At 44.9% G+C, this 27,650-nt stretch overlaps 1 protein-coding gene across 3 annotated transcripts in view; it reads right to left on the reverse strand.

Annotated features, from left to right (window-relative positions):
- The window catches only part of ZNF609 (zinc finger protein 609), a 228,673-nt gene continuing 201,023 nt past the window's right edge, over positions 1 to 27,650 (reverse strand). The window contains exons 4-11 of one of the 3 annotated variants that reach the window (XM_063089751.1): positions 13,333 to 13,420; positions 10,016 to 11,201; positions 8,861 to 9,613; positions 7,546 to 7,912; positions 5,767 to 5,942; positions 5,188 to 5,404; positions 4,636 to 4,714; positions 1 to 4,315 (exon numbers count right to left, since the gene is read on the reverse strand). In XM_063089751.1, the coding sequence (XP_062945821.1) occupies positions 4,641 to 4,714; positions 5,188 to 5,404; positions 5,767 to 5,942; positions 7,546 to 7,912; positions 8,861 to 9,613; positions 10,016 to 11,201; positions 13,333 to 13,420 (2,861 nt within the window). In that variant the 3' untranslated portion in view covers positions 1 to 4,315; positions 4,636 to 4,640. Of the gene's footprint in view, positions 4,316 to 4,635; positions 4,715 to 5,187; positions 5,405 to 5,766; positions 5,943 to 7,545; positions 7,913 to 8,860; positions 11,202 to 13,332; positions 13,421 to 27,650 lie in introns of all 3 variants that reach the window. The other 2 variants (XM_063089750.1, XM_063089749.1) reach the window with 2 other exon arrangements.

Raw genomic sequence — 27,650 nt, forward strand, 5'->3', positions numbered from 1 at the left:
TCCAAAGCCAATTAAGAAGAGGAAGTAGAAAGAAAGGGGAAAGAAGGGGAGGAGGAAAAGAGAAAGAAGCCAAACAATGGTCTGGTTGGGTTGTGTTTCAGAATGTACTATGTTTTGAATTACGATCAAATGTTCTTGACCCATAAACCCTTAGCCCTTGTTCTGATGGGGTAACCACAGGAGTCTACCAGCCAGGAATGATCCTCTGCGCTCCGGATCAGAGCACCTTGGAGGCTGGAATGTGGGGGGGAAGGTTGGGGATAGTTTTCTACTCATTCCTAAAAGCCATCTGTCCTAACTCCCAGGCAGGTTTAAATAGTGCAAACTCTTAGGCACAGAGCTCCCAGCTGCATAGTTTCACAGGTGAGTGTCCAATACCCGGGCCTCCAGGAGATAGGTCCCAGAGTACCCAGGGGTCCAAAGCCACTTCGGTGAATGGGATCTAAGGGTGAAGAGAGGAGAGGCCAGAGCACAGGATAAAACTCCTGAGCTAAGCCAGTGGCCGAGCCAGAAAACAACACTGGGCAGTAAAGGGCTACAGGGCAGGTAATCTGGACACTGGATTCAACAGCTTGCCATCAGCCAGGGAAGGTGAAGCTGAGGATGCATATGGAGCAGGACGAGGAAAATCAGGAAAGCTGAGGGAGAACAGAAAAGTTGGGAGGAAGGAGGAGGCAGCTCAGCAGCAAACTCCAGGAGAAATAATCAGCAGCCCTCACAGATTTGTGATTGTCTCTTAAAAAGATTTATTTTCTCTTCTTGCCTGAATGTACAAAGGCAAAAAGAGTACAGTTTGTATATATATATATTTATATATATATATAAAAAAACAAGGAAATTGGTAATGTACACTTTACAGAAGGGAAGAATCAGGAAGACTGAAATTAAATTCAACAGAGCAACTCCAATGGAACAAAAGCTATGAACAGCAACACTGCCCCTCCAGCCCGAGCCTCCAGCTCGCCCCAACCTGCTCCCAACGCGGGGGCTGAGCACCAAGGCAAGCGGGTGGGCTGGGGCAGGAGGGGCTGGGGACAGGGCCTGGGAGGGGCTTGATCCTAGGAAGGGCTCATGGCAGGGAATGATTGGAAAGTTTACTGGGATGCCCTAGTAATAAAACAAACAACAAAGGCCCAGAATTATGGGGCCAACTAGCTGCCCAGTTGAATCTTGGGGGCATCAGAGTAGACACTGGGATGGTGATAGGGTATATGGGATAATAAGTGACATGGATGGCCTCAAAGCCTGTATACAATTCTCTAGCCCTTCTGCAGGTCTTAACCCCCAACTCCCTAAGCTAAGCCCTCCCCTCCCACCTTGGAGCCTGGAGAGAAGAAATTCAAGAAATCACCACTTCATTTCATAGAGTACTCTCTTACCCTTCTGCATGTGGTTCTTTTGACCTTGAGATTCATGGAGAGAGTAGGTAAGAGAAAGAAATTTCATACATGTATACATACATGTACAAGGCAGGGAAAGGGGATAAAGGGAACTGGCACACCTTAAATGAGAGAAGTAGATGTGAATCCTCAAGAGTAGCTCTCTAAGCCATGACTATCCTACCTGGGGATGAGACTCTTTCCCTTTAGCTTCTCTACAGGGAGCCCAACGAGCGATGCTTATGAGGGCCCAGGCAGGGGTGGCTCAGAGAGTCTTGGTCTGGCGGTCTGGGCCCTTAGTAGCAAACTTTTCCAACCTTTGCTTATGAGGAGGGGTGGGGTGGGGATCCTTGTTGAGGTCTTATCCCTCTGACTAGGTCAGGGGGGGCCACAGGTAGCCCCCACCTGATACTCTTTCCCATGTAGAGAGGCTGGAGGTGCCAGCGAATTTTTCAATCAGCACTTGCCAAGGATCTCCAAAGGTGCTGCTGCTTCATGTTATTTCAGGGAGGGAGAATTGGACCCAGCAAGGATCAGGGATCAGGAGTATCAGGCACCAGGAGAAGGCAGTGCCATTCTGCCACCGTTGCTTTCACATGCTCTTCTGGGCAGGTCCTACTCTTCGAGACATGGATATAAGGATCAAAAAGCCAAATGTTTTTTAAGAAAAAAAGAAAAAACTCTTTGTTCCCTTCTGCAGAATCCAAGGCTGCCCTTCTAATTCAGAAGTTCCTCCTCTCTGAGTTACAGAACAAAGTGGAAAGGGCAAGAATGTTGGTCATGCCTGCCTGATGAGGAAAAAAATTATTCCAAATGGTTTCTTTACAATATGTACACAGCCCGCTGTAGGTCAGCGCCACAGATACAAAACACACAACAATATTTAAAAACAAACAGGAACAGAGATGTGCCCTTGGCTCCACCCCACAGGAGCCTGGGAGGACATAATTGGGTTGAAATTCAGTCACCATCTTGGTAGGGGTGACTCAGGTCAGGTGGGGTGAAAGTGTGCACACCAGCTACTTCCATGGATGGAAGGGAAGTCACTGCTCAGAGCACTGCCCCCTGGAGCAGCAGAAGGCAGAGGGAATGATGGGTGTAGGGAGGAGGCTGCTTGGGGACCTACCAAGAGGTCTAAAACAATGAGTTTTTTGGGAAGGCTCAGAAACCAACTTGAGGTTGGGACATGGAAACCTAGGGGAAGGGTCTGTAGGTCAGAGGGGTTCCTCGTCGGCAGATGACCCTAAGCCTATCATAGGCTCCAGGATTCTTGGAGACCAACCTCTCCTGGCCATTGTGCTTACTGCCCCCCACCTCCCCATTTTCCAAACTGAGTCAGAACCACGTTCCTGCTCTTAAATTGTCACTTTTGGCACTCTGGTCACAAACACCCATCTCTAGCCTACGCTGGTATCTGTGAGTCTTTCTCTGTCTCAATCCAGAGGGTCAAGGAAAGATAGGATGGGAGGAGAATAAAGGGGTGATACCTCAAAGGCAAAGTCAGAACTAAAGCTCCCCACACCTTGGGGAAGAAGTGACTCCAATAAAGCTACCGAATCATCACTTTCCCAGTGCAAAGAGCATAAAGCTTGGACTGGGAGACTGCATTTTTAAGGAGAGCAGAGAAGTGTCTGCTGCCCCTAAGCATAGCTCCACTCAGTACACTCTGTGGCTCCAATGAGTAATGGCTTGGATGTGTTACCCCAGGGTCTAAATAACCTCCCATGGACAGTGACCCCTAAAACAAAAATGTGTGTTACAAAGAAACACAGCTTATATTGGCACACATGGAGGTTATAGATTGAGCTATATAAAATCATGTACTTGTAGACAGAGGAACTGGGCTGTATATATTTATGGCCCTAAATAAGGAAGATAGATGGCTGAATGGACAGGACACCTCCAGGAACTGCTGGGTGCTCCCAGGGCCTGTCTTCTGGGCCTTGCCCTAGGGATGACCTGGCAGACTCCAAGGTTCCCCATGCTGGGGGTGGAATACTATTTTATCTGCCTGAGTCTGAAGAGTCAAGCAGTGGAGAAAAAGATGCAAGATCAGTGTGGGGAACCCCCTGGGAAAGGCACCAAGGGGTCAGAAGGAAGAGAAAAGGTCAAGGAGTTGGGGGATAAGAAGCAGCAGGACTTAGTGGGGATGCAGGTTCCACTTCATTGACTCCATTCATGCTCCAGCTCCAGCTTCCTCCCCGTATCCCTGGGGAACCCTATGCTGGTGTTGGAACCTTGCCCTCTGCCTGACAGGTAGCTCAAGGCTGTGGTGGGGCAAATGTCTTGGTCTTCCTTTCCAGGCTAGGCTCTGAGCGTTTATATGTGCTCATGTAAGAGGGGAGAAGTCTCCATGTTTGAAGACCTTGTTTTCACAATAACAGAGAAAACAGCCCCAATTTCTTTCCTGAGATTCTAATTCCTCCACATGCTGCCAGTTCCCAGGGCCCAAACCACTGGGGAGATGTAGGATCTGGTGATGGTGGTAATGATGGTGAGAGGGGTATGGCTGCAGTGCTGTCTTCAGACCTTACCCAGTGCTTGGGGGGTCCCTCCTCAGTGGGAGGTTGGTACTGCTCCAGCAGCAGACCAGGGGCTTGGGGAACAGAACAGTGACTTCTCTGGGCTGAGGCCATGTTCCCCTGGTTGCTCCCTGTGCCTTCCTCTCCAAAGAGGCCACAACAGTCATGATTGTGGCCAAAAGAATAAATATTTTTGCTAAGTACCAGCTCTCCAGCTCCTGAGGAAGAGGGAGGGTTGGGGAGTCCAGGAGTCTGGTGGAGGTGAGATAGCCAAGGGTCTGCCTTCGGTCATGGTAGGAATGGCAAACAGGATGATCAACACCATTTAACTGATGTCTGATTGGCACCTCCAGCACCTCCTCGGGTGAGCCAGTCCGGGCCCGTGGAGCTGACTTTATCCGGGCACTTGGTATTCTGCAAGGGAAACAGGGACAGATAACCACCAGGCACTCAGCCTGCTGGTATAACAACCACAAGGTGGCGCTCACGAAAGTGAACTGCAGGGGAGGCCAGTACTGGTCCCTGGGGGACACTTGTGTTTCACAGGTCCTCTCAGATGCACAGAACAGGGCTTCATGGGAGACTCTTGTATAAGAGGCGTGGCCAGGGTGTCACTATTTCCAGCCCACTGACCCACGTAGCTATCCCTCACCTAGGCTCCACAGGGATTCCGTGATCTAGGTAGCAACCAGCCCAGCTCTATGTGCTGCCCCAAATTAACAAAAGACACTTACCATTCTCACCTCCTGGGGGGTGGGTAGAGTGATGGAGTGGAGCCTTGCTGGCTGGCAACAATGGCTGTAGAGGAAAGCCCTGAGTGAGCAGGAGAACATGTTAGTGTAGCACTCACAGAAACCTCTCATGTAAATACTTCAGCTAGCTGGGCATGGGGAGGAGTTTCCCCTTAAATTCCTAGCTCCACTGAGTTTTGGGGTGCTGACAGAAAAAAATCTGATACTTGGCCAGATATAGTGGCTGGGGATAGAGAGTAAGACTATATTTCTCAGCTGCTTGTTTCTCTTTGGCTGTGGGAACACCTGTTCCTTATTCTTCTGAATATCAAAGCCAATATTCTGGAGGAGTTTGAGAGACCCTAAGCTTCAAGAGAGAAAATAAATGTCACATGCTTTAATGACTGTCTGCACAAAGCTAGGAGGACTCTGGACAGAAAAGAAGCTTAAAAAAAAAAAAAAGAATTCTTTGCCAGGGAGGAGAGAAGTGGACCTTTGCTGTGGGCACTACTACTAAGATGGAGACAAAGGAGGTGGTGGGGAAAATGGGTTTACCTGCTGCATATGGTAAGTTGTACTGTGCTGGGAGCAATGAGTACCCCAAGTGGTGGTGGTGGTGGTGTGTGGACATCAGACGCTGAGAAGGGGAGGTGCGAGGCCGGTCGACACTCCGTTCACCTCCACCTGCTCCCCCGATGCTGCTACAGCTGCCACCACCCCCAACTACCCCACAGCCTACACGATCTCTCTCCTGAGAAGTTTTATCACTTATCTGGAAAGGAAAGCATACACACAAGAACACTACAGTGAGATATACACATACAACAAACAGTGAGATGCCCAGGGCCCGCCCATGGCTCACTTGGGAGAGAGCATGGTGATGACAACACCAAGTCAAGGGTTAAGATCCCCATACCGGTCATCTTTTTTAAAAAAAAAACAGTGAGATGCCCAGGGTCCCACATTATGACTCCCTAAAAATGCAGTGTACCTAAGAATCAAAAAGGTGCCCTGGTGGGGCCAATGTCAAATCAGTCAAGCTGCACTGTGGTCAGGACCTAAACTTGCCCACCAGACCCTGGATCGGCCTTACTGGTCTTTGGATAACAGTCAGAGTCACTGCCCTTCCCTTACCGTTGGAGACTTGCTCTTGTAGTGACTGGCATGCTGCTGCAAGATGTCCAGGGCTTTGGACTCTGAGCTGGATTTGCAACTGACACTGGGGCTGGCTCGTGCCTTGTCGGCATCTTCACCACCTGAGACCTTGCTGCCATATGGGGAGAAGGAGTAGCTGGAAGGCAAATAGGAACCTGGGGAAGGAGAAGTCAAGCAGTCAAAAAGATGGGAAAGGTAAAAGAAACTCTGCTCTAGTGAGCTTGGTTAGGTGGGCATCAGCTTTTCTAGGCACAGGCTGAGGTCTTTTCTACCTTGGTGTCTTTAGGCTGAGACTATCGGCTTGTCCTTTCTTTACTGAGCTCTATGGGAAAAATTAGCTAAGGGATATTAGAAACATGGCTATCAGTTTCCTGCAGTCAAATTCCCTAGATCTGCTATGGTTTTTGAACCAGTCTCAGAGATTCATCTCAGAAAGGGTATATAATAAAATGGAAATATTGTAGAATTTGGAGTCAGATAGCCTCGGGCTCACACCCTACCTCTGAAGCTTACTAGCTGGGTAACCTTGAGAAAATTAACAACCTTTTTTAGCTTCAGTTTCTTCATCGTCAAAATGAAGCAGGGTGATGGGTATGATTAAAAAAGATAATGTGTATAAATTACCCAAACAGTGTCCAGCCTGGAGCAATCAATCAACACATGGAACTATTATTTTTATTTATTTATTTATTTATTGTCTTTTTTGTGACCGGCCGTATGACCGGCCATCCCTACATAGGATCCGAACCCGCGGCAAGAGCGCCACTGCGCTCCCAGTGCCGCAATCTTCCGAGTGCGCCACGGGGTTGGCCCGGAACTATTATTTTTATATATTGATGAGTGTGGGTGACACGGAGGAAGGAACCCCTAAAAGGCAAGGCAATTTCCTATCTCTGTTTGAAAGGCTTGCTTGTTCTATTTAGTTTGTCTTATAGTAATGTCACCAGAATGTCAAGACTATTTATTTAGGCTTCTGTGGGAAGTTGGGAGCTCTAAGGAGTGAGTTAAAGAAATGCCCTTCCACCCCAGAAGCATCCCACGTGGCTCTAGAGGCAAGAGAAATCAATGAGTACGTTGAATATGAGCATTTTCTTCTAACAAGTTAAAAAATATTTAAACTCCTGCTTTGCCAGCCCCCCACCCCCAGCTGCCAACAACTATAAAGACCTTACCTTTCCCAAGCTGAACCTAGCTAGACTCCCCACTCTCACCCTCCGATCTAATTTCAAACCGCTCTTCCCATCTCTGACCGCCTTCGGACCTTACAGCTGGACATGATCTTAAAACTGAATACACTCATTGTTCTGGTTTGAATTTTATTTGTTCCATGTATCTTTCCTGCTACAATTAAGATGTAAGCTCCTCAAGGGGAGGGGCGTAGTCTTCTCTACTTCTTTTGTACTCCCCACAGTGCCTAACACACTGTAAAATGTAGAGTATAAAAAATCCCAGCTGAGGGGAGATGGCAGTGGTAGAGAGGGAGTTTCACCTTTAGTTATCAATCAAGGCTGACTGTACAGGCAACCCTCTAGCTGGAGCAAGGGAAGGAGAGGTAGTCTCACAGACTGTAACTAGGGGTCATTCATGGAGCTATGGATTAGAGTGGTCACTTCACAGAATGACACATTCAAAAAAGTGCTGTCATCTAAGTAAGCCTCAATAAGCCTTAGGACTGAACAAGAAAACTCTGGATCTGAAATCTGTGCTTGATCTCCCCTCCTGGTGAGCGGAACAGCATCTGGCACGAGGGTGCCGTACCTGGGTAGTTCTGCATCATCACAGCAGGCATGCCCCGGTAGCTGGGGTGGTTGGGGTCATAGGACTGGCTGTAGGAGTAGCCATGCATGTAGGGGATGTAGGACTGGTGCTGGGTGAGGGGGGAGGACACAGGCACATGGACGCTTGGTCGGGGCTCCTTGCTCCCAAGGCGGGACTCTTCAGATGTGGGCAGCTTGCAGTCACTGCTTGTGCTTTCCTTCCCATCCTCCTTGGGGACTGAGTCCTTACTCCGACTCCTTTCCTCCTTCAATTTGCGGTCCCGCTCCTCTTTCCACCGCTCATCTTCTGACTTGATGTCTGAGTACTTGGCAGGATAAACGTATGTCCACATCCGGGGCTCTGCCTCCTACAATAATCACAGAATGAGGACTGAGTGATGTAGATAAGACAGATATATTTCAAGCCCAAGGTCCCAGTGGAAACACCAGAGCAGATAACTACTAGACACCTGGGGCAAAGTAGGATCTTGGCCTCTAATGTTCATTTACAATCCAACTCTGGTCCTTCTTGCTTAAAAAGACACTCCCACCCCCACCCCCAGGGAAACAAACGTAGGGGAAGGAAAGAAAAGGAAAATCCATCAGTGGATGTTTTCTAGGTGAGAACAAGCATTATGGGGAAATGACGCCTACAATAGAAGAAGCTGCCCCCTTCTAAGATGTTTTAGGTTGTTTTACTTCTTCAGAGCAAGCTCAGGGGGTGGAAAGCTATCAGTGCCACCTGGGTCAGAGGAGGGAGGGAAAACGTTGCAGCAAGTGGAAGCAGAAGGCATTCTAAGTCTCATGAGCACAGCTGGATGTGAAACTCCAAGTTCCTAGTTCTAACTCTACTTATAAAATCCTTTCAAAGAAACTCACTAAGTGAGTAGTGTACTTCTAACCTACTCTAAAAAATGGAGTTAATGGAGAGAGCACCATTAACTCTTTCCACAGGAACAAGCAGTGGACTAGAATCATGATACCTGGGTTCTAGTTTTGGCTCTGCTAATGAAGTCTCAATTAACCCTAGACAAATTAAGCTAACTTATCTGTACCTTTCTTGTCAAATGCCTTTTTGGGGGCAGTTGGCTGGTAAGGGGATCTAAACCCTTGATCCTGGAAAAACACCTTTTATGGATGTAAAAGCGCTTTTTAAAAAACATTAAGATGGTTTACAAAGGTAAGGAATCCTAAAATTATACATCTCTCCTGCTAATCTCAATTCTGTTGAACCCCTATATAAGGACAGCCATGACTTGTGAGGAAGACAGAAAGATTATCAAACAGTACTTCCATTTCTTCTGAGGGAAAGTTACCTGTCGGTACCAGAGTATTGGATCCACCTCTGCCTGTCGGCTGCACTCAGCGCCTGACTTAGCTTCAGAAGCCTCCTTGCCTAGGTGGCTGGCCTCGCTCAGCTTCACTTTAAGGCCTTCAGGGGCCTGGCTGGGGAGCTTTGAGGAGTCATCTAACTTGGGAATGATGACTGATTTGGCAGGGTCTACCCCTGGCTCCTTGGCCTTGCCGGGTCCTGACTTCACCAGGTCTGTCAGGCTGGGGGCCTTGGTAAGAGTTGGTGGAATTGACGGCTTTTGTTTCCACTCTTCCTTGAGTGCTCCCTCCCGCTCCTTCAGGCCCATCTCTGCCTTCTTGTCCAGTCCTCGCTGCTGCTGCTCCAAGCTCTGCCGCTTCTGCTGTTCTTCATACTGCTGCCGGTATGCCGTGTTAGTGCTCAGGAGGTGGGTGTGGTAACTTTGGTCGCTGTAGCCATAAGGGGGCACGTAGGCATACTGGTTGTAGTACAGGGACTGCATGTACATGCTGGGACGCTGCTGGATGACAGAGGGCTGCTGACTGGAACTGCTCATCTCGGCTTTCTTTTCCTCACAGACATCGTTCTTCACTCTCCCCTCTATGCTTTCCGGCTCCTCATCCTTTTTTGTCTTCAGGGCCTGACTCTCCACTCCTGCCTGGCTGCTGGGGTTCAGAGCCCCTGGGCTGGACTGTGCATAACTTGGAGAGTAGTAATTCTCAAAGCCTTGGTAATATGGTGAATCTTTGCTCTGCGGCTGAGGGGGGAAAAGAGTTTTCTTAGCCCCTTCCTTAACCAACTGTTCAGGGTCCTTCGATTTGACATTGTCTACCTTGCCCTCCCCATCCTCCCCAGCATCAGAGATATCAGAGTACGCAGGGCTATTAGTTTTGACCGAGCTGGCTTCAGCTCCGTTCTGGGTCACTACATGTAAGGGAGTCAGGGGCTGGGTAGGGGTAGTGCTATCTAGGCGGCTACTGCCTCCTATTGAAGGGCTGGGGGCATTGTCCGTGAAGCTGTAGATCTTGTCAGCTTCAGCCTTGATACTAGCCAGTCGGCTTTGGTGAGGGTCTGATGAGCCATTTAGGAGCCCCTCCATTTTTATCCCATCTCCTGATGATTCCCTGAATGGGCTTTTGCCTTCTTCTGCTCGACATACCTTCCCAGGGGTCAGAGGATTTTCAAGTTCCTTTGAAGATTCTTTCTTTTTTTTGTCTTTCTTTTTCTTGTCCTTGGCAGGAGTCAAGGCAGGGTTGACTGTGAAAGGTTCTCCCATAACAGTGGGTTTGGGCTGAATGGGCTTGAGTTGGGGACTGTTGGGCATGGCTTGGACCACTGTGGTGGTCAAGCCTGAGGAGGAGCCTGGGCTTGTTGCTGTGAAAGTGGCTGTCTGGAAGGTATAGATTTGCTGCGGGGGGATGGCAGGGGCAATGGGCCGAGCTGACTTCAAGCTCTTGGAAGGAATTTTTTCAGGTTTCAAACTAGAGGGTTTTTTACATTTTTCTTTTTCCATACACTTTCTTTCCAAAGAATCAAAGGCATCATTGCTTGTTTCATCCATTACTGAGGGTCCATCATCAGAGCCATCATTGGATAAGGCCCCAAGGTCTGTGTCCCCTTCCCCACTCAATTTTTTCTTACAGAGGCCTTTTGTGCTGAATTTGCTTGAAGGAGAAGGGCTATGGGGCTCTATGAGCCGAACTTTGGGAGTAGCTGAACGGGCAGGGGACAAGGAACCTTTTTGTGAGACAGATGCACCATTGCAGCTCCCAAGATCTGCATGGAGAGTGGGCTCCTCTCCATACTCACTGTCTCCATCCGCTTCTGGCTTGCTGTCATCATCTGTATGGGCATGAGCTTGGTGATATTTAAGTCCATTGATGTGCTTGTACTTCTTGTTGCAGTTTGGGTGGGGACAGTCAATCAGGACTGGGGAGGGACAATTTCTGTCCAAAACAGTGGGTTCTACCTTGGTCCCAGGGAGGGGGCCAGTGGCTGAGCCCATGGAATTTGTACGAACGCGCTTGCTCCCTTTGGAGTCCTCTGAGCTAGAATTTAGCTCCATGTCTGAAAGGGGTTTGTTTTTCCGCTTATTAGCTGAGGAAGGGCTGGCCTTGACATCCTCAGAGGTGCTGCTGGCAGATGGGCGATGCTCTGAAGAATTTTGGCTGCCTCGACGACCTTTGCTATTGGCTCCTGCTCGGGTTTTGCTGCTGCTGCCAGCCCCTTTGCTGTCAGAGGCTGTGGTTGTCTCGTTGACAGGTGTGTTACTGTTGGGACGCATGCGTTTGCCTCTACCCCGACCATTGCGCATTTCCAAGTCACTGGTGGGGGAGTCACAGAACCTTGGCAAAAGACAACCACAACAGGGTATTAAGAAGAGAAAGCATCTTCAAACCAGTTTAGCTGTAACCTCCAGAAGAACTGTCCAGATGGTGACTATCATTTTCAATAAATATGATTTGTTAAAAGACCTTTTGATTGTGTGGGAACTGCATTAAGTGGTGAGTGCCTAGGATGCTATCTGCATGTTAGCTGTAAATTATTCCTCACCATTACCTCTAAAGCCATAAGGCAAAGAGCAATCATGTCTGCACTTCCTATATACAGTCATAGTCATGGTTTCAAAAAAGACTTTACAAATTATCTGGGAAATTGAGACCAGGCATGCTGAGTGACTTTGTCAAGGTCATAAGGTTGATTAATGGCAAGGCATGCCTAGAATCTAGCTCTACTTTCAGCCCAATGCTATTTTCCTACATACTTCATGACAGTACAGACAGGTAGAACAAAGCACCCATCCATTTTAGCAGTCCCTAAAATTGTCCTAAACATCAGCTACAGCTAATAGTACATGAGTTCTTTGAATGTTTGTACCTAGGGGTCATTCCTCACTGGCCCTAAAGAAGCTTCCCATGGAGCTCAAAACAGTCTAGAATTAAACCCTTAGCTAAGTTGATTTCCTTTGTAGATCTGAAGATGGTTTTGACTCTCTTGTCCCACGGGGCAGCTGGAGCAGGTTGTTTCTAAGATAGTGGGAACCACAGCTTTGGCAGATAAAAGGTAAATTTTATCAAATATCTCCTTTGGATCTCCAGAACAGTCCTACTATGAAGATATTTCCCTCTTATCACTTATTCAGCTCCTGTCTCTCTGGATTCTTACATGCCCAAAGCAGGAATAAGTCGTTCCAACAGGATTCTCAGAAATACAAAGGGAAGATGTAAAGAACTTTACAAACTGGTCTTAGCTCATCTGCCTTGGATTCTTATTAGGGCATCTTTGGTAATATCTGAATACAGTCTTACAATACTCTAAGCCTCTACAAACCTAGTCTAGCATTTCTGAAAATTTGGAGGGATAAATAACCACATATTCCTAGGTAGAGCATAATCATGTGTAAATAAAATCATAGAAAACGAACATAATCATACAAAACAAAGTGATATGGAGTCACGAACTTTAACATACTTTTCCTTGGGACATTCCTGCCCATCTTTGTTTCATGGGAACAACAGGAAGGTGAAGTTTTAAAATGATTTTTGTAAAACAACTGTCTAGATGTTATCTACCATTTTCAATGAATATGATTCATTAAAGGAACTTGTGAATGCATGGGAACTACATTAAGTGGTGAGCTCCTTAGGATGCTATCTACACACTAGTTGTAAATTACACCCCAACATTTGGGTTCTCTAAACCTTGGCAAACTGGGTACTAATATTAGGAACAAGCTATAAGGTGCCATTGACTGAAATGTCAATTTTGGGGGGTTGGGGGGTAGAGCTGACCAGTACAGGGATGAAACCTTGGACCTTGGTGTTATCAGTACCAGGCTCTAATCAACTAGCTAACCGACCAGCCCTGAAATGTCAATCTTATGGTCAAACTACAACATGAAAAGGTCCTTGTGAATCTCACATGGTCTAGTAAAGTTTATAAAACTGAAAATGTTCTTGAGTTTAAATTTCTGAGAAATAGCTACCATCAAAAAGCATCATCAGTGGGCCGGCCTTCGGCTCACTCGGGAGAGTGTGATGCTGATAACACCAAGGCCGCAGGTTCGGATCCCTATATAAGGATGGCCGGTTTGCTCACTGGCTGAGCGTGGTGCTGACAACACCAAGTCAAGGGTTAAGATCCCGTTACCAGTAACCTTTTTTAAAAAAGAAAAAAAAAAAAAGCATCACCAGTAAATGTTCATTCACACACAGTTAGACTTTATGGCCTTGGTCTCAAGGTGACCACAGAAAGACAAAGGCTTAAATAGGATTTCCTCCCTATTTCCCTGACCCCCCCACATACCCCCAACACTTTAACACACAATTCATTTCTTCTTTTTGAATTCCAGATGAAAACAGTGCCTTCTCTTGTCTCTACCAACAGAATGTCCTTTAAAAGCTGGATGTACAACTCTAGCAGGATAAAGGTATAAGAGTGGTTCAAACCATAAACTAGACAGCTGTGAGTGCTTACCTTGGGGGTGCCCAATCATGTCGTGTGCAGTCCAGAAGTGTACCTACATATGTCTTGTTCCTCCATGTTACATTTACCACCAACATCCCTGGAAAACAAGAACACACAGATATAGACAAAACAAACCCTGCTGGCCACTGAGAAGAGCATTCTTCATCTGAGCAGCACTCTGACTTCTGTAAGAGGGTTTAGGTAGTGCTCTGAGCACCAACGGGACAAACAGGATTGGGCCACAATAGTTCCATTAGAACTGTGCTACTGGGAGCCCTTAGGATGGACAATAGCTGCAAAGACTTCATGGTCTGGTCAAGGCACGTTTTCTTAATTTAAAAAAAATTATGCAGTATTTCAAACATACTAAAAATGTACATATTGTTTATTTTATTTGAAAACGCCTTTGAATAGACAATATAGTTATACTCCAAACTTCAAAAAGTAGCAAAAAATCCCAAACATACCCTAATATAAAATGAAGTATCCCTCCTGTTACTAGTTCCCCCAGTCAGAATCATCCACGGACACCAAGGTCAAGGGTTCAGATCCCCATATCAGCCAGCCGCCAAAAAAAAATGAATCATCCACAGATCTTCCACAGATATTTTATATGTATATAAAGAAATATGTTGATACATTCTTCCTTAAATGGTAGCAATATACACACAATGTTAGGCACACTGCTTTTTTTTTTTTGGCAGCTGGCTGGTACAGGGATTGAATCGTGCCTCTTGGTGTACTGCACACTGCTTCTTTCATGTACCTGTATACTTTGGATCATTTCATATGAGTACCCAGAGAGTGACTTTATTCTTTCCAATGGCTGCCTATGAATGAACATTTAGGTTGCTTCGTTCTTCTGCTATTATAAATAAACTGTAATGAATAACCTAGTACATGTTTTATCTTACCTATACAAATATGTTTTTTTAAAATTAAATTTTATTTTGTCAATATACAATGTGGTTGATTATTGTGGCCCATTACCGCAATGTGTCCCTCCCTCCCTCCTCCCTCTCCCCCCTCCCTCCCAACAGTGTCCTTTCTATTTGATTGTAGTATCAACTTCAAGGAATAGCAATTGTTATGTCTTCTTCCCGCCCCCCCCCCCGGGTTTTTTTTTGTGTGTGAATTTATTTATTTATTTTTAGCTCCCACCAATAAGTGAGAACGTGATATTTCTCTTTCTGTGCCTGACTTGTTTCACTTAATATAATTCTCTCTAGGTCCATCCACGTCGTTGCAAATGGCAGTATTTCATTCTTTTTTATAGCTGAGTAGTATTCCATTGTGTAGATATACCACATTTTCCGTATACACTCATCCGATGATGGACATTTAGGCTGGTTCCAACTCTTGGCTATTGTAAAGAGTGTTGCAATGAACACTGGGGAACAGGTATCCCTTCAACTTGATGATTTCCATTCTTGTGGGTATATTCCCAGCAGTGGGATAGCTGGGTCGTATGGTAGATCTATCTGCAATTGTTTGAGATACCTCCATACCATTTTCCATAGAGGCTGCACCATTTTGCAGTCCCACCAACAATGTATGAGCGTTCCTTTTTCTCCGCAACCTCGCCAGCATTTATTGTTCAGAGTCTTTTGGATTTTAGCCATCCTAACTGGGGTGAGATGGTATGTCAGTGTGGTTTTGATTTGCATTTCCCAAATGCTGAGTGATGTGGAGCATTTTTTCATATGTCTGTTGGCCATTTGTATATCTTCCTTAGAGAAATGCCTATTTGGCTCTTTTGCCCATTTTTTTTTTTTTTTTTTTCAAAAATTTTATTTATTTATTTATTTATTTATTTATTTTTTAATTTTATTTTGTCGATATACATTGTAGCTGATTATTGCTCCCCATCACCAAAACCTCCCTCCCTTCTCCCTCCCCCCCTCCCCCCCAACAATGTCCTTTCTGTTTGCTTGTTGTATCAACTTCAAATAATTGTGGTTGTTATATCTTCTTCCCCCCCGGCCCCGGTTTGTGTGTGTGTGTGTGTGTGTATGTGTGTGAATTTATATATTAATTTTTAGCTCCCTCCAATAAGTGAGAACATGTGGTATTTCTCTTTCTGTGCCTGACTTGTTTCACTTAATATAATTCTCTCAAGGTCCATCCATGTTGTTGCAAATGGCAGTATTTCATTTGTTTTTATAGCTGAGTAGTATTCCATTGTGTAGATGTACCACATTTTCCGTATCCACTCATCTGATGATGGGCATTTGGGCTGGTTCCAACTCTTGGCTATTGTAAAGAGTGCTGCGATGAACATTGGGGAACAGGTATACCTTCGACTTGATGATTTCCATTCCTCTGGGTATATTCCCAGCAGTGGGATGGCTGGGTCGTATGGTAGATCTATTTGCAATTGTTTAAGGAACCTCCATACCATTTTCCATAGAGGCTGCACCATTTTGCAGTCCCACCAACAATGTATGAGAGTTCCTTTTTCTCCGCAGCCTCGCCAGCATTTATCGTTCATAGTCTTTTGGATTTTAGCCATCCTAACTGGGGTTAGATGGTATCTCAATGTGGTTTTGATTTGCATTTCCCGGATGCTGAGTGATGTTGAGCATTTTTTCATATGTCTGTTGGCCATTTGGATATCTTCCTTAGAGAAATGCCTACTTAGCTCTTTTGCCCATTTTTTAATTGGGTTGCTTGTTTTCTTCTTGTAAAGTTGTTTGAGTTCCTTGTATGTTCTGGATATTAATCCTTTGTCAGATGTATATTTTGCAAATATTTTCCCCCACTCCGTTGGTTGTCTTTTAACTCTGTTAATTGTTTCTTCTGCTGTGCAGAAGCTTTTTAGTTTGATATAATCCCATTTGTTTATTTTTCCTTTGGTTGCCCATGCTTTTGGGGTCGTATTCATGAAGTCTGTGTCTAGTCCTACTTCCTGAAGTGTTTCTCCTACGTTTTTTTTAAGAAGTTTTATTGTTTCAGGGTGTATATTTAATTCTTGAATCCATTTTGAGTTCACTTTAGTGTATGGTGAAAGGTATGGGTCTAGTTTCATTCTCCTGCATATTGATATCCAGTTATCCCAGCACCATTTGCTGAAGAGGCAGTCTCTTCCCCAGTGTATAGGCTTGGTGCCTTTGTCAAAGATCAGATGGCTGTAGGTTGTGTGGGTTGATTTCTGGATTCTGTATTCTACTCCATTGATCAGTGTGACTCTTTTTATGCCAGGACCATACTGTTTTTGTTATTATAGCTTTGTAGTGTAGTTTAAAGTCAGGTAGTGTTATGCCTCCAGCTTTATTTTTTTTGCTCAGTGCTGCTTTGGCTATGCGTGGTCTTTTGTTATTCCATATAAATGTCTGGACAGTTCTTTCCATTTTTGATAAAAATGTCATTGGAATTTTGATGGGGATTGCATTGAATTTGTATATCACTTTGGGTAGTATGGACATTTTCACTAACTTGATTCTTCCAATCCAAGAGCATGGGATATCTTTCCATCTTCTTGTATCCTCTCTAATTTCTCTCAGCAGTGGTTTGTAGTTCTCATTAGAGACATTTTTCACATACTTGGTTAACTCAATTCCTAAGTATTTTATTGTTTTGGTGGCTATTGCAAATGGGCAGGCTTTCTTGATTTCTCGTTCTGCATGTTCACTATTGGAGAAAAGAAATGCTACTGATTTTTGTGTGTTGATTTTGTATCCTGCTACTGTGCTGAAATCATTTATCAACTCCAAGAGTTTTTTTGAAGAGGCTTTAGGCTGTTCGATATATAGGATCATATCATCTGCAAACAGGGACAGTTTGACTTCATCTTTTCCAATCTAGATGCCCTTTATTTCCTTCTCTTCTCTGATTGCTCTGGCTAGTACTTCCAACACTATGTTGAATAGGAGTGGTGAGAGTGGGCATCCTTGTCTAGTTCCTTTTTTTAAAGGAAATGCTTTCAGCTTTTCCCCATTCAGGATGATATTGGCAGTGGGTTTATCATATATGGCTTTAATTATGTTGAGATACTTTCCGTCTATACCTAACTTATAGAGGGTCTTTGTCATGAATGAATGTTGAATTTTATCAAATGCTTTTTCAGCATCTATAGAGATGATCATATGGTCCTTGTGTTTGATTTTATTAATATGGTGTATCACATTTATTGATTTGCGTATGTTGAATCAACCTTGCATCCCTGAGATGAATCGCACTTGATCATGGTGAATAATTTTACGTATGTGTTGCTGTATTCTGTTTGCTAGTATTTTTGCATCTATATTCATCAAGGATATCGGCCTGTCGTTTTCTTTTTTGGTTGTATCTTTACCTGGTTTTGGTATCAGGATGTTGTTTGCTTCATAGAATGAGTTTGGAAAATTTGTGTCTGTTTCTGTCTCTTGGAATAGTTTGTAAAGAATTGGTGTCAATTCCTCTTTGAATGTTTGGTAAAATTCTGCTGTGAAAGCATCTGGTCCTGGGCTTTTCTTTGTTGGGAGCCTTCTGATAACAGCTTCAATCTCCTTTATTGTTATTGGTCTGTTCAGATTTTCTACGTCTTCATTGCTCAGGTTTGGGAGCTTGTGTGTGTCCAGAAATTTATCCATTTCCTCCAGATTTTCAAATTTGTTGGCGTATAGTTGTCTATAGTAGTCTCGAATGACTCCTTGTAATTCAGATGAATCAGTTGTAATATCACCTTTTTCATTTCTAATTTTTTTTACTTGAATCTTCTCTCTTCTTTTTTTTGTTAGCCATGCTAATGGTTTGTCAATTTTATTTATCTTTTCAAAAAACCAACTTTTTGATTCATTGATCTTTTGTATTGTTTTTTGGGATTCAATTTCATTAAGTTCTGCTCTGATCTTAATGATTTCTTTCTGTCTGCTCATTTTAGGTTTGGATTGTTCTTGTTTTTCTAGTTCTTTAAGGTGAAGTGTTAGGTTGTTCACTTGCCATCTTTCCATTTTTCTGAAGTGAGCATTTATTGCGATAAATTTCCCTCTTAGTACTGCTTTTGCAGTATCCCACATGTTTTGGTATCATGTATCATTATTTTCATTAGTTTCAATAAATTTTTTGATTTCCTGCTTGATTTCTTCTTGGACCCATATGTCATTAAGTTGAATGCTGTTTAATTTCCATGTGTTTGTATAGTTTCCAGAATTTCGTTTGTTATTGATTTCTAGTTTTAATCTATTGTGGTCTGAGAAAATACATGGGAAAATTCCAATTTTTTTGAATTTGTTGAGACTTGCTTTGTAACCTAATATGTGATCTATCCTGGAGAATGATCCATGTGCTGATGAGAAGAATGAATATTCTGAGGTTGTTGGATGGAATGTTCTGTAAGTATCTGCCAATTGGTCTCGAGTATTGTTTAGATCTTGTGTTTCTCTGCTGATTCTTTTCCTAGATGATCTGTTCAATATTGACAGTAGGGTGTCCAGGTCCCCTGCTATTATGGTATTAGTGTCTATTTCCTTCTTTAGGTCTAACAGAGTTTGTTTTATAAATCTAGCTGCTCCAACATTGGGTGCGTATATATTTATGATTGTATGTCTTCCTGATGGATCCATCCTTTTATCATTACATAGTATCCCTCATTGTCTCTTTTTATGGTTTTTAGTTTAAAGTCTATTTTGTCAGATATAAGAATAGCTACTCCAGCTCGTTTTTCTTTTCTGTTTGCATGGTAAATCTTTTTCCATCCTTTCACTCTTAGTTTATGTGAGTCTTTACGGGTGAGGTGGGTCTCTTGAAGGCAGCATATAGTTGGGTCCTCCTTTTTTAATCCAGTCAGCCAGTCTGTGTCTTTTGATTGGGGAATTTAGCCTTTTACATTGAGTTGTTATTGAAAAGTGTTGATTTATTGCTAGCATTTTATTGATTATTGTTTGATTGTCTTAGGTGTCTTTTGTTCCTTGCTTTCTGATTTACTGTTGGTTTTCTCTGTTTTTTGGTTACTTGGGTTGTAGATAGCCTTTTTGTTTGTTTTCTCTTCATGAATGCCATTTTTATTATATGAGTGGGTTTTGATTTTTCTGGGGTTTTTATGGCAGTGGTAGTTATTTTTCAGGAACCAAACCCAGTACTCCCTTGAGGATTTCTTATAAGGGTGGTCGTGTGGTGGTGAACTCCTGCAGTTTTTGTTTGTCTGAGAAATACACTATTTGCTCTTCATTTCGGAAGGATAGCCTTGCAGGGTAGAGTATTCTTGGCTGGCAATCTCTGTCTTTTAGTATTTTGAATATATCATCCCATTTCTTTCTGGCTTTTATGGTTTGTGATGAAAAGTCTGATGTTAGCCTGATTTGGCCTCCCTTACAGGTGATTTGACACTTCTCTCTTGCAGCTTTTAAGATTCTCTCTTTGTCTTTGAGTTTTGCCAATTTGACTATAACATGTCTTCGAGAAGACCTTTTTGGGTTGAATACGTTTGGAGATCGTTGAGCTTCCTGGATCTGAAGATCTGTGATTTTTCCCATACCTGGGAAGTTTTCTGCCACTATTTTGCTGAATATGTTTTCAATGCAATCTCCTTTTCCCTCCCCTTCTGGAATACCCATGACTCGGATATTTGAGCGCTTAAGGTTGTCTGATATCTCTCTCAGATTTTCTTCAATGCCTTTGATTCTTTTTTCTTTTTTTTTTTGTCTGCCTGTGTCATTTCAAACAGCCCATCTTCAAGTTCAGAGGTTCTCTCTTCAACTTCCGCAAGCCTGCTGGTTAAACTCTCCGTTTTTTATTTTGCTGAATGAATTCTTCAGTTTGGCAAGCTCTGCTACATTTTTTTCAGGGCATTGATTTCCCTGTACATCTCTTCTTTCAGGTCCTGTATACTTTTCCTCATTTCATCATGTTGTCTAGCTGAGTTTTCTTGTATCTCATTCAGTTTTCTTAGAATTATGACTCAAAATTCCTTGTCAGACATTTCAAGGGCTTCTTGTTCTATAGGATCTAGAGCTTGAGAGTTATTACCCTTTGGTGGTGTACTTTCTTGATTTTTTGTATTTCTGGTATCTTTTCTTTGATGTTTATTCATTGTGGCAGGGGGTTTCATAGTCCACAGGTTTGACACTATTGTCTGACTAAGATGTTGCTGGGGTTGCCAATTTGGTATGGCTACCTCAGTGACTGCTCCGTTGGCCACTAGTGCCTTGTGTGTGTGGTTGCCTAAGGTCTTGGGCCTCTCTGGGGAGCCATCTCTCTGGGTCAGCTTGGACTCGGCCAGGCTGCTGGGTCACGGGGCAGCACCGCAGGGTGTGTAGTTTCTGCCTAGCTTCCACCTCCCCTGCTGAACATCTCCCTGATCCGCGTGCACTGGGCCAGGCTGTTGGGATGCACGCAGGCACCGCAGAGCGTGTGGTCTCTGCAGAGCTGCCCCTTCCCCTGCTGGACGTCTCCCTGCTCCGTGCATGCTGGGCTGGGCTTGGGATGGAGCCAAGTGGTGGTGGTGAAGCCTACCTGCTGGATCACGTGGCAGCAGCCCCACAGGATGTGTGGTTTCTATGGAGCTTCTGCCTCCCCTGCTGGACGTCTCCCTGCTCTGTGCATGCTGGGCTGGGCTGGGAATGGAGCCGGGTGGCAGCAGTGAAGCCTACCTGCTGGATTGCATGGCAACGGCCCCCCCACAGGGTGTGTGGTCTCAACAGAGCTTCCACCTCCCCTGCTGGACGTCTCTCTGCTTCATACACACTGGGCCAGGCTGCTGGATCACGTGGCATCAGTGTGGTCTCTGTGGAGCTTCTGCGTCCTCCACTGGAGATCTCACCGCTCCACGCGCACTGGGCCACGCTGCTGGATTGCATGGCAGCGGTGTGGGCCCTGCAGAGTTCCCACCTCCCCTGCCAGACGTCACCCTGCTCTGTGAGAACTGGGCTGGGCTGCTTAATTGTGCAACAGCAGCCCCTCAGGGCATGTGGTCTCCGTGGAGCTTCTGCCTCCCCTGCTGGACATCTCCCCGTTCCGTGTGCCCTTGATGTTGTTTCTTTTTTTTTTTTTTTTTTTTTTTTTTTTTTTTTTGTCGTCTTTTCATGACCGGCACTCAGCCAGTGAGTGCACCGGTCAGTCCTATGTGGGATCCGAACCCGCGGCGGGAGCGTCGCCACGCTCCCAGCGCAGCACTCTACCAAGTGCGCCACGGGCTCGGCCCTTGATGTTGTTTCTATAGTTGTAAATCTGTTGATTTGTGGGAGAGAGAGACACTGGGGACCGTCCATTCCACCATCTTGACCGGAACCAAATATGTTTGTAAGATAAATTCCTGTAAGTAAAACTGCTAATCACAAAGTATTTGTGTTTGGAGTTTTGATAAAAACTGCCAAATTGCCTCAAAGAGGATGTACTAATTTATATACCCATCTGCAGTCCATGGAAGACCTCGTGCCTCTTTCCCTTTGGCAATATAGTATTCTCAAACTTTTTGATCTTTGCCAACCTGATAGAAGAAAAGTGATGTTTTATGTAGTTTTAACTTTTCTTATATGTAGTTTTAACTTTTCTTATTATGAGATTGTACATCTTTTCATTAAAAGACATCATAAGATACTTGTATTTCCCTTCTATGAAGACTATGACCTATATTCATATTCTTTGCTCCTTTTGCTACTGAATCAGTCTTTTTCTTATATGTGACTTACTATGCTGGAGTAAATTTTTTCTGTAATATAAATCAGATATTTCCCCCTGGTTTGTCATTTGCTAATAGTAGTGAATACTATGCAAAAGTTATTTACTTTTATGTTGATACATTTCTCAGTCTTTCATGGCTTGTGAGTTTTTTTGGTCATTTTTCAAAAGGATTTCCCCATTTTGTCACTCTATTAACAGTTTGTCTCAGGGTTTCTTCCAGTACTTTTATAATTTGATTTTTTTATATTTAAATCTTCGATCCATCTGAAACTTAACCTGGTATAAAATGTATAACATAGACTCAATTTTTAAATTTTGTCTTTCTCTTTTTTTGGGGGCAGCTGGCCAGTTTGTGGATCCAAACCCTTGACCTCTAACCAAATAAGCTAACCAACCAGCCCTAATTTTGTCTTTTGTAATTTATCTTTTAAAGTATTTTTTGGTGAGTTTGGATGAAAAGTAGTTTTACATTTTAATTAAATCAACTATATTAAGCTTTTATGGTTTGTGCTTTTTTACGTCTAATTACAAGATCATAAATATATTCTGCTGTAACATTTTAAAGCTATCTTGAACATGCTAAGAATGGTTTTTACATTTTTAATGGCAGAAAAAAATGAAAAGAATATTTTGTGACATGTGAAATTATATGTAATTCAAATACCATTGCCTATGAATAAAGTTTTATTGGAACATTGCCACGCTTCTTCATTTATGCATCATCTATGTCTGCTTTTTTTTTTTTTTAAAGATGACTGGTAAGGGGATCTTAACCCTTTACTTGGTGTTGTCAGCACCTCACTCAACCAGTGAGCTAACTGGCCATCCCTATATAGGATCCGAACCCGTGGTCTTGGTATTATCAGCACCACACTCTCCCAAGTGAGCCACGGGCCGGCCTGTCTATGCCTGTTTTCATACCACAAGGCAGAACTGAGTATGTAATACAGACTGAGTGTCCTGCAAAGCCTAAAATATTTATCATATGGCCCTTTACAGAAAAAAATCTGCGTCCTGCTTTAGATCTTTTTTTAAAAAAATAATTTTTTTATTTATTGAATCAAAATCGATTATATATATTTTGGGGGTTGAACACTGAGATATGTTGATTAAATCAGTATTACTAGCATATATATTGTTACAAATCATAATTATTCTTTATGCCCCTTGTCCAACCTCTCCCCTTCCCCCATTCCCTCCCCCTCCACCCTCTAATTGCCTAGATTTTTTCTTTCCTTCTGAAAGAATAATGGTTACTCTGTTAACTTGTTACCTAGATGATCTGTCCAATGCTGAGAGATGTGATCAGGTCCCGCAATATTATCATAGAGCAGATGCTTCTTCTGTCACTCTGAAATGGGTTTCGTGGAAAGAGACATCCTCTTCTTTTGTTTCTGTTGGTGACTCTTCTTATGTGAATGCACTCCAGTGGTGGGCCACTCACTTGGGGGTGCTGTTTTTGGCATGCTCCTTGGCACTGGCAGTATGCCTGGTTGTGGGGTGTGTTTGATCCCCTTCTCCTTGCCTTGGGTCCCCTGGCAGGCCCCAAGGTGCTGGCATGTTGTGGACTGGGAGAGAGGTCCAGTCCCCTTATCCATGCCCCAGGTCCCAGGGTGGACTCCGAGGTGCTGGCATGTTGTGCCTGGCTGTGGGAGGGTGGTCTGGTCCCCGACTCCATAGCCTGGGTCCCTGGGTGGGCCCCAAAGCACTGGCTCAGTGTGCCTGGTTGTGGGAGGGTGGTCTGGTCCCCTTATCCATGCCTCAGGTCTCCAGGCAGGCCCTGAGGCACTGGTGCAGTGTGCCTGGTTGTTGGAGAGAGTCCAATCCCCTTCTCCATGCCTCAGGTCCCTCAGTGGGCCCTGAAGCACTGGCACAGTGTGCCTGGTTGTGGGAGAGAGAACCATTCCCCTTCTCTTTGCCTCGGTTCCCTGGGTGGGCTCCAAGTTATTGGCATGTTATGCTGGTTGTGGGAGAGAGGTCCAGTCCCCAACTCTATACCCCATGTCCCTGGTTGGGTCCCAAGGCGCTGGCTCAGTGTACCTGGTTGTGGGAGGGTGGTCTGGTCCCCTTCTCCATGCCCTGGGTCCCTGGGTGGGGCCCAAGGTGCTGGCATGGTGTGCCTGGTTGTGGGAGAGAGGTCCAGTCCCCTTTTCCTTGCCTCAGGTCCCCGGGCAGGCCCCAAGGTGCTGGCTGGTGTGCCTGGTTGTGGGAGGGTGGTCTGGTCCCCTTCTCCATGCCTCAGGACTCTGGGCAGGCCCTGAGTCACTGGTGCAGTGTGCCTGGTTGTGGGAGAGAGATCCAGTCCCCTTCTCCATGCCTCAGGTCCCTAGGCAGGCCCTGAAGCACTGGCGTGGTGTGCCTGATTGTGGGAGAGAGGACCATTCCCCTTCTCCTTGCCCCGGTTCCCTGGGTGGGCTCCGAGTTGCTGGTATGTTGTGCCTGGTTGTGGGAGAGAGGTCCAGTCCCCAACTCCATACCCTGGGTCCCTGGCTGGGCCCCAAGGCGCTGGCTCAGTGTGCCTGGTTGTGGGAGAGAGGTCCAGTCCCCTTCTCCATGCCCCGGCTCCCCAGGTGGGCTCCGAGGTGGTGGTCTGTTGTGCCTCATTGTGGGGTGGTGGTCCAGTCCCTGACTCCATATCCTGGGTCCCTGGGTGGGACCCAAGGTGCAGGCTCAGTGTGCCTGGTTGTGGGAGGGTGGTCCGGTCCCCTTCTCTATGTCCCGGGTCTGTGGGTGGGCCCTGAGGTGCTGGCTTGGTGTGCCTGGTTGTGGCAGAGAGGTCCAGTCCCTTTCTCCATGCCTCAGGTCTCTGGGTGGGCCCTGAAGCAGTGGTGCATTGTGCCTGGTTGTGGGAGAGAGGACCATTCCCCTTCTCCTTGCCCCGGTTCCCTGCGTGGGCTCTGAGTAACTGGCATGTTGTGCCTGGTTGTGGGAGAGAGGTCCAGTCCCCAACTCCATACCCTGGGTCCCTGGGTGGGCCCCAACATGCTGGCGTGGTGTGCCTGGTTGTGGAGGGATGTCCAGTCCTCTTCTCCATGCTTCAGGTCCCCAGGCTGGCCCCGATGCACTAGTGCAGATTGCCTGGAAGTGGGATTGGGGTCCAGTCCCCAGATCCAATCCTCCAGTTCCCAGGCAGGCTCCAAGGTGCTGGTGGTATGCCTGGCCCGGATCTAATTTTTTGTCCTTTGCTTCTAACACGGGGGAACTTCCTGTGGGAACCAGTACTTGAGCTGTGTGGTTGAGCTAAAGTGCTGCTTTGCCGCTGTTTCCCTAGGAAGGCTTTTTGTGCAGCTCAGGGTTTAATGGTTGACCTTATAGGTACTTCTGGCTCTCCAGAGACCCGGTGGATTTGTGTTGTGTAGAATCTCTGATCTGGGCCTGAGTTTTTTCGTCAAACTGCACCGCATGCAATTCTGTATTCCCGACCAGTCTCCTCTGAGTGGTCCTGTGATGATTGGGGGGCAGGTCAGCTGTCCTTGCCATGCCCCAGTGATCCCCTGGTGGGCCTGTCTCCCCCAATGCCCATGCTCCAAACTCTTCCCATGTGACAGGCCCTGCGCTGGTCCCTTGCAATGACTCACCAGCCTCTGAATGGCTCCCTTTTTTCAGTTGTTCTGGCTCCTCGCTCCTGTGTGGGTCCTGGGAACCCTATTAGCGGTCTTGCTGTCTTGGGGGATGCCAAGGCCCTCTTCTCTCCTGCCGCCTCCAAGTAACTCCATCCGAAGGGCACAGCTGCAGCTTCTGCCAGCTCCTGCTCCATGTGCTCATCAGCTTGAGCCTTAAAGCAGTCATGGCCCAAAACGCTCAAAGTAGCTTTTTCTTTCTCTCATCATAGTTTCTCTGGCCTTCATGAACTCCGTAGGTCTTTCCTCCCCTTCCCCTGAGCTCCAGCAGCCCTGGCTTGGCTGATGTTACATTTTTATAGTTGGAAATTGGTTGATTTGTGGGAGAGAGTGACGCTGTGGACCATCTATTCCGCTATCTCTTTTTTGTTTTCTAATATAAGTATATAAAGGCTTAAATTTCCCTCATAGCCTACTTTAGCTGCATCCCACAAGTTTTGATATGTTTTCATTATCATTCAGGTCAAAATATTTGCTAGTTACCCTAGCAATTTCTTCTTTGATCTTGAGGTTATTTAGAAGTGTGTAGTCAAATTTTTAAATAACTGAGGATTTTCCAGATTTTTTTTGTTATTGATTTCTAATATAACTCTACTATGGTCAGAGAACATACTGTGTATGGTTTCAATCCTTTTATTGAGAGTTACTTTACATTTTAAAATACAGTCTGTCTTGAAGAACATCAATGTGCACTTGAAAAGAATATTTGAAAGTATGTATTCTGCAGTTGTTCAGTGTTCTATAAATGATAGGTCAAGTTGATTGATGGTCTTATTCAAGTCTTCTATATCCCTACTAATTTTTCTCCCTACTTGCTCTTATCAATTACTCGCCCTTTGTTCTTACTTATTGGAACTCCTTCCTACTATCTAGAGGTCAAACCTTCTAGAATAATCCTCTACCTTTCTTATTTTTTGCTCCTGTTTTCCTGTTTTTGGTCTTTTTGTCTATATTCTATGGGATTTCCTTCATCTTCTAAGTTATATATTGAAATTTTAATTTTTACTATATATTTTTAATTTCCAAAAAAAAGCACATCCTGTTGTTTCATGGATGCAATATCCCTTGACTCTCTGAAGACATTTAATTATAGTATTTTTGAAATCTACTTCTTCTGTTCTCTAATAGTCCTCTTCCTTTGAGATTCTTTTTCCTGTTTATTTTGGTCTATATTCTCTTATTTTTCACATTTTCCTCAAAACTTGGATGATCCTGGGCCAGCCTGTGGCTCACTCGGGAGAGTGTGGTGCTGATAACACCAAGGCCATGGGTTCGGATCCCATATAGGGATGGCCGGTTAGCTCACTGGGTGAGCGTGGTGCTGACAACACCAAGTCAAGGGTTAAGATCCCCTTACCGGTCATCTTTTAAACAAAAAAACAAACAAACAAAAAACTTTGATGATCCTTTCATCTCTTCATATTTAAATGGTTGTACTAAAAATTGGATTGGAAGCACTGCGTGGGGGCCATTGCATTAAGCCATGATTGGATTATCTGTAGGGATTCTCCCTCCTCTCAAGGGCTTGCTAAATCTCCCAAAGAGGAACTCTTCAATCTCGTACCGGGCTGCCAGTTTCTCTACCTTTATATAGACTTTTGCTTAGTCCTCAGTATAGCATTCTGCCTTCCTTTATGCCCGGTGTCCCTGAATCCGGGGCTGCTCTGGTTGAAATGCTCCAGAAAGTAAACAACAGCTTTCTGCTATAGTGGCAAAGGGGCCACTGCATGTCTGTGTAGGATGGAGATAATAATGTACAGTTTTTGCTTTTTTTTTTTCTTCAAAGGATTACTTTCTTCAGTTTTTGCTTCTTAGGCAGACTTTTAGCCAGTCCTCCTATTTTCAGCCTCACTCCCCCTGCCTCCTCCCCCCGCCATATTCCTTGTGTTCTATGGTACTCTGATGTTTCTAATTCCTGAATTTTTCTGGAAATCTGTGCTGCAAACTCCTTATTTCTTGGCTCTCCTTCCTCCCACCTTCAGAAAAACAAATAAACAAACTAAAAAACTTGGCTTTTGTTTTTTGAGGTTACTTAAATCTGACATCACTTGTGCATCAGCTTTGTAGTTTCCAAAGTTCTAATGACTGCAAGTGTCCATGTCTTGTTTC

The sequence above is a fragment of the Cynocephalus volans genome, chromosome 3 (genome assembly GCF_027409185.1).
Source record: "Cynocephalus volans isolate mCynVol1 chromosome 3, mCynVol1.pri, whole genome shotgun sequence".
Lineage (NCBI taxonomy): Eukaryota > Metazoa > Chordata > Mammalia > Dermoptera > Cynocephalidae > Cynocephalus > Cynocephalus volans.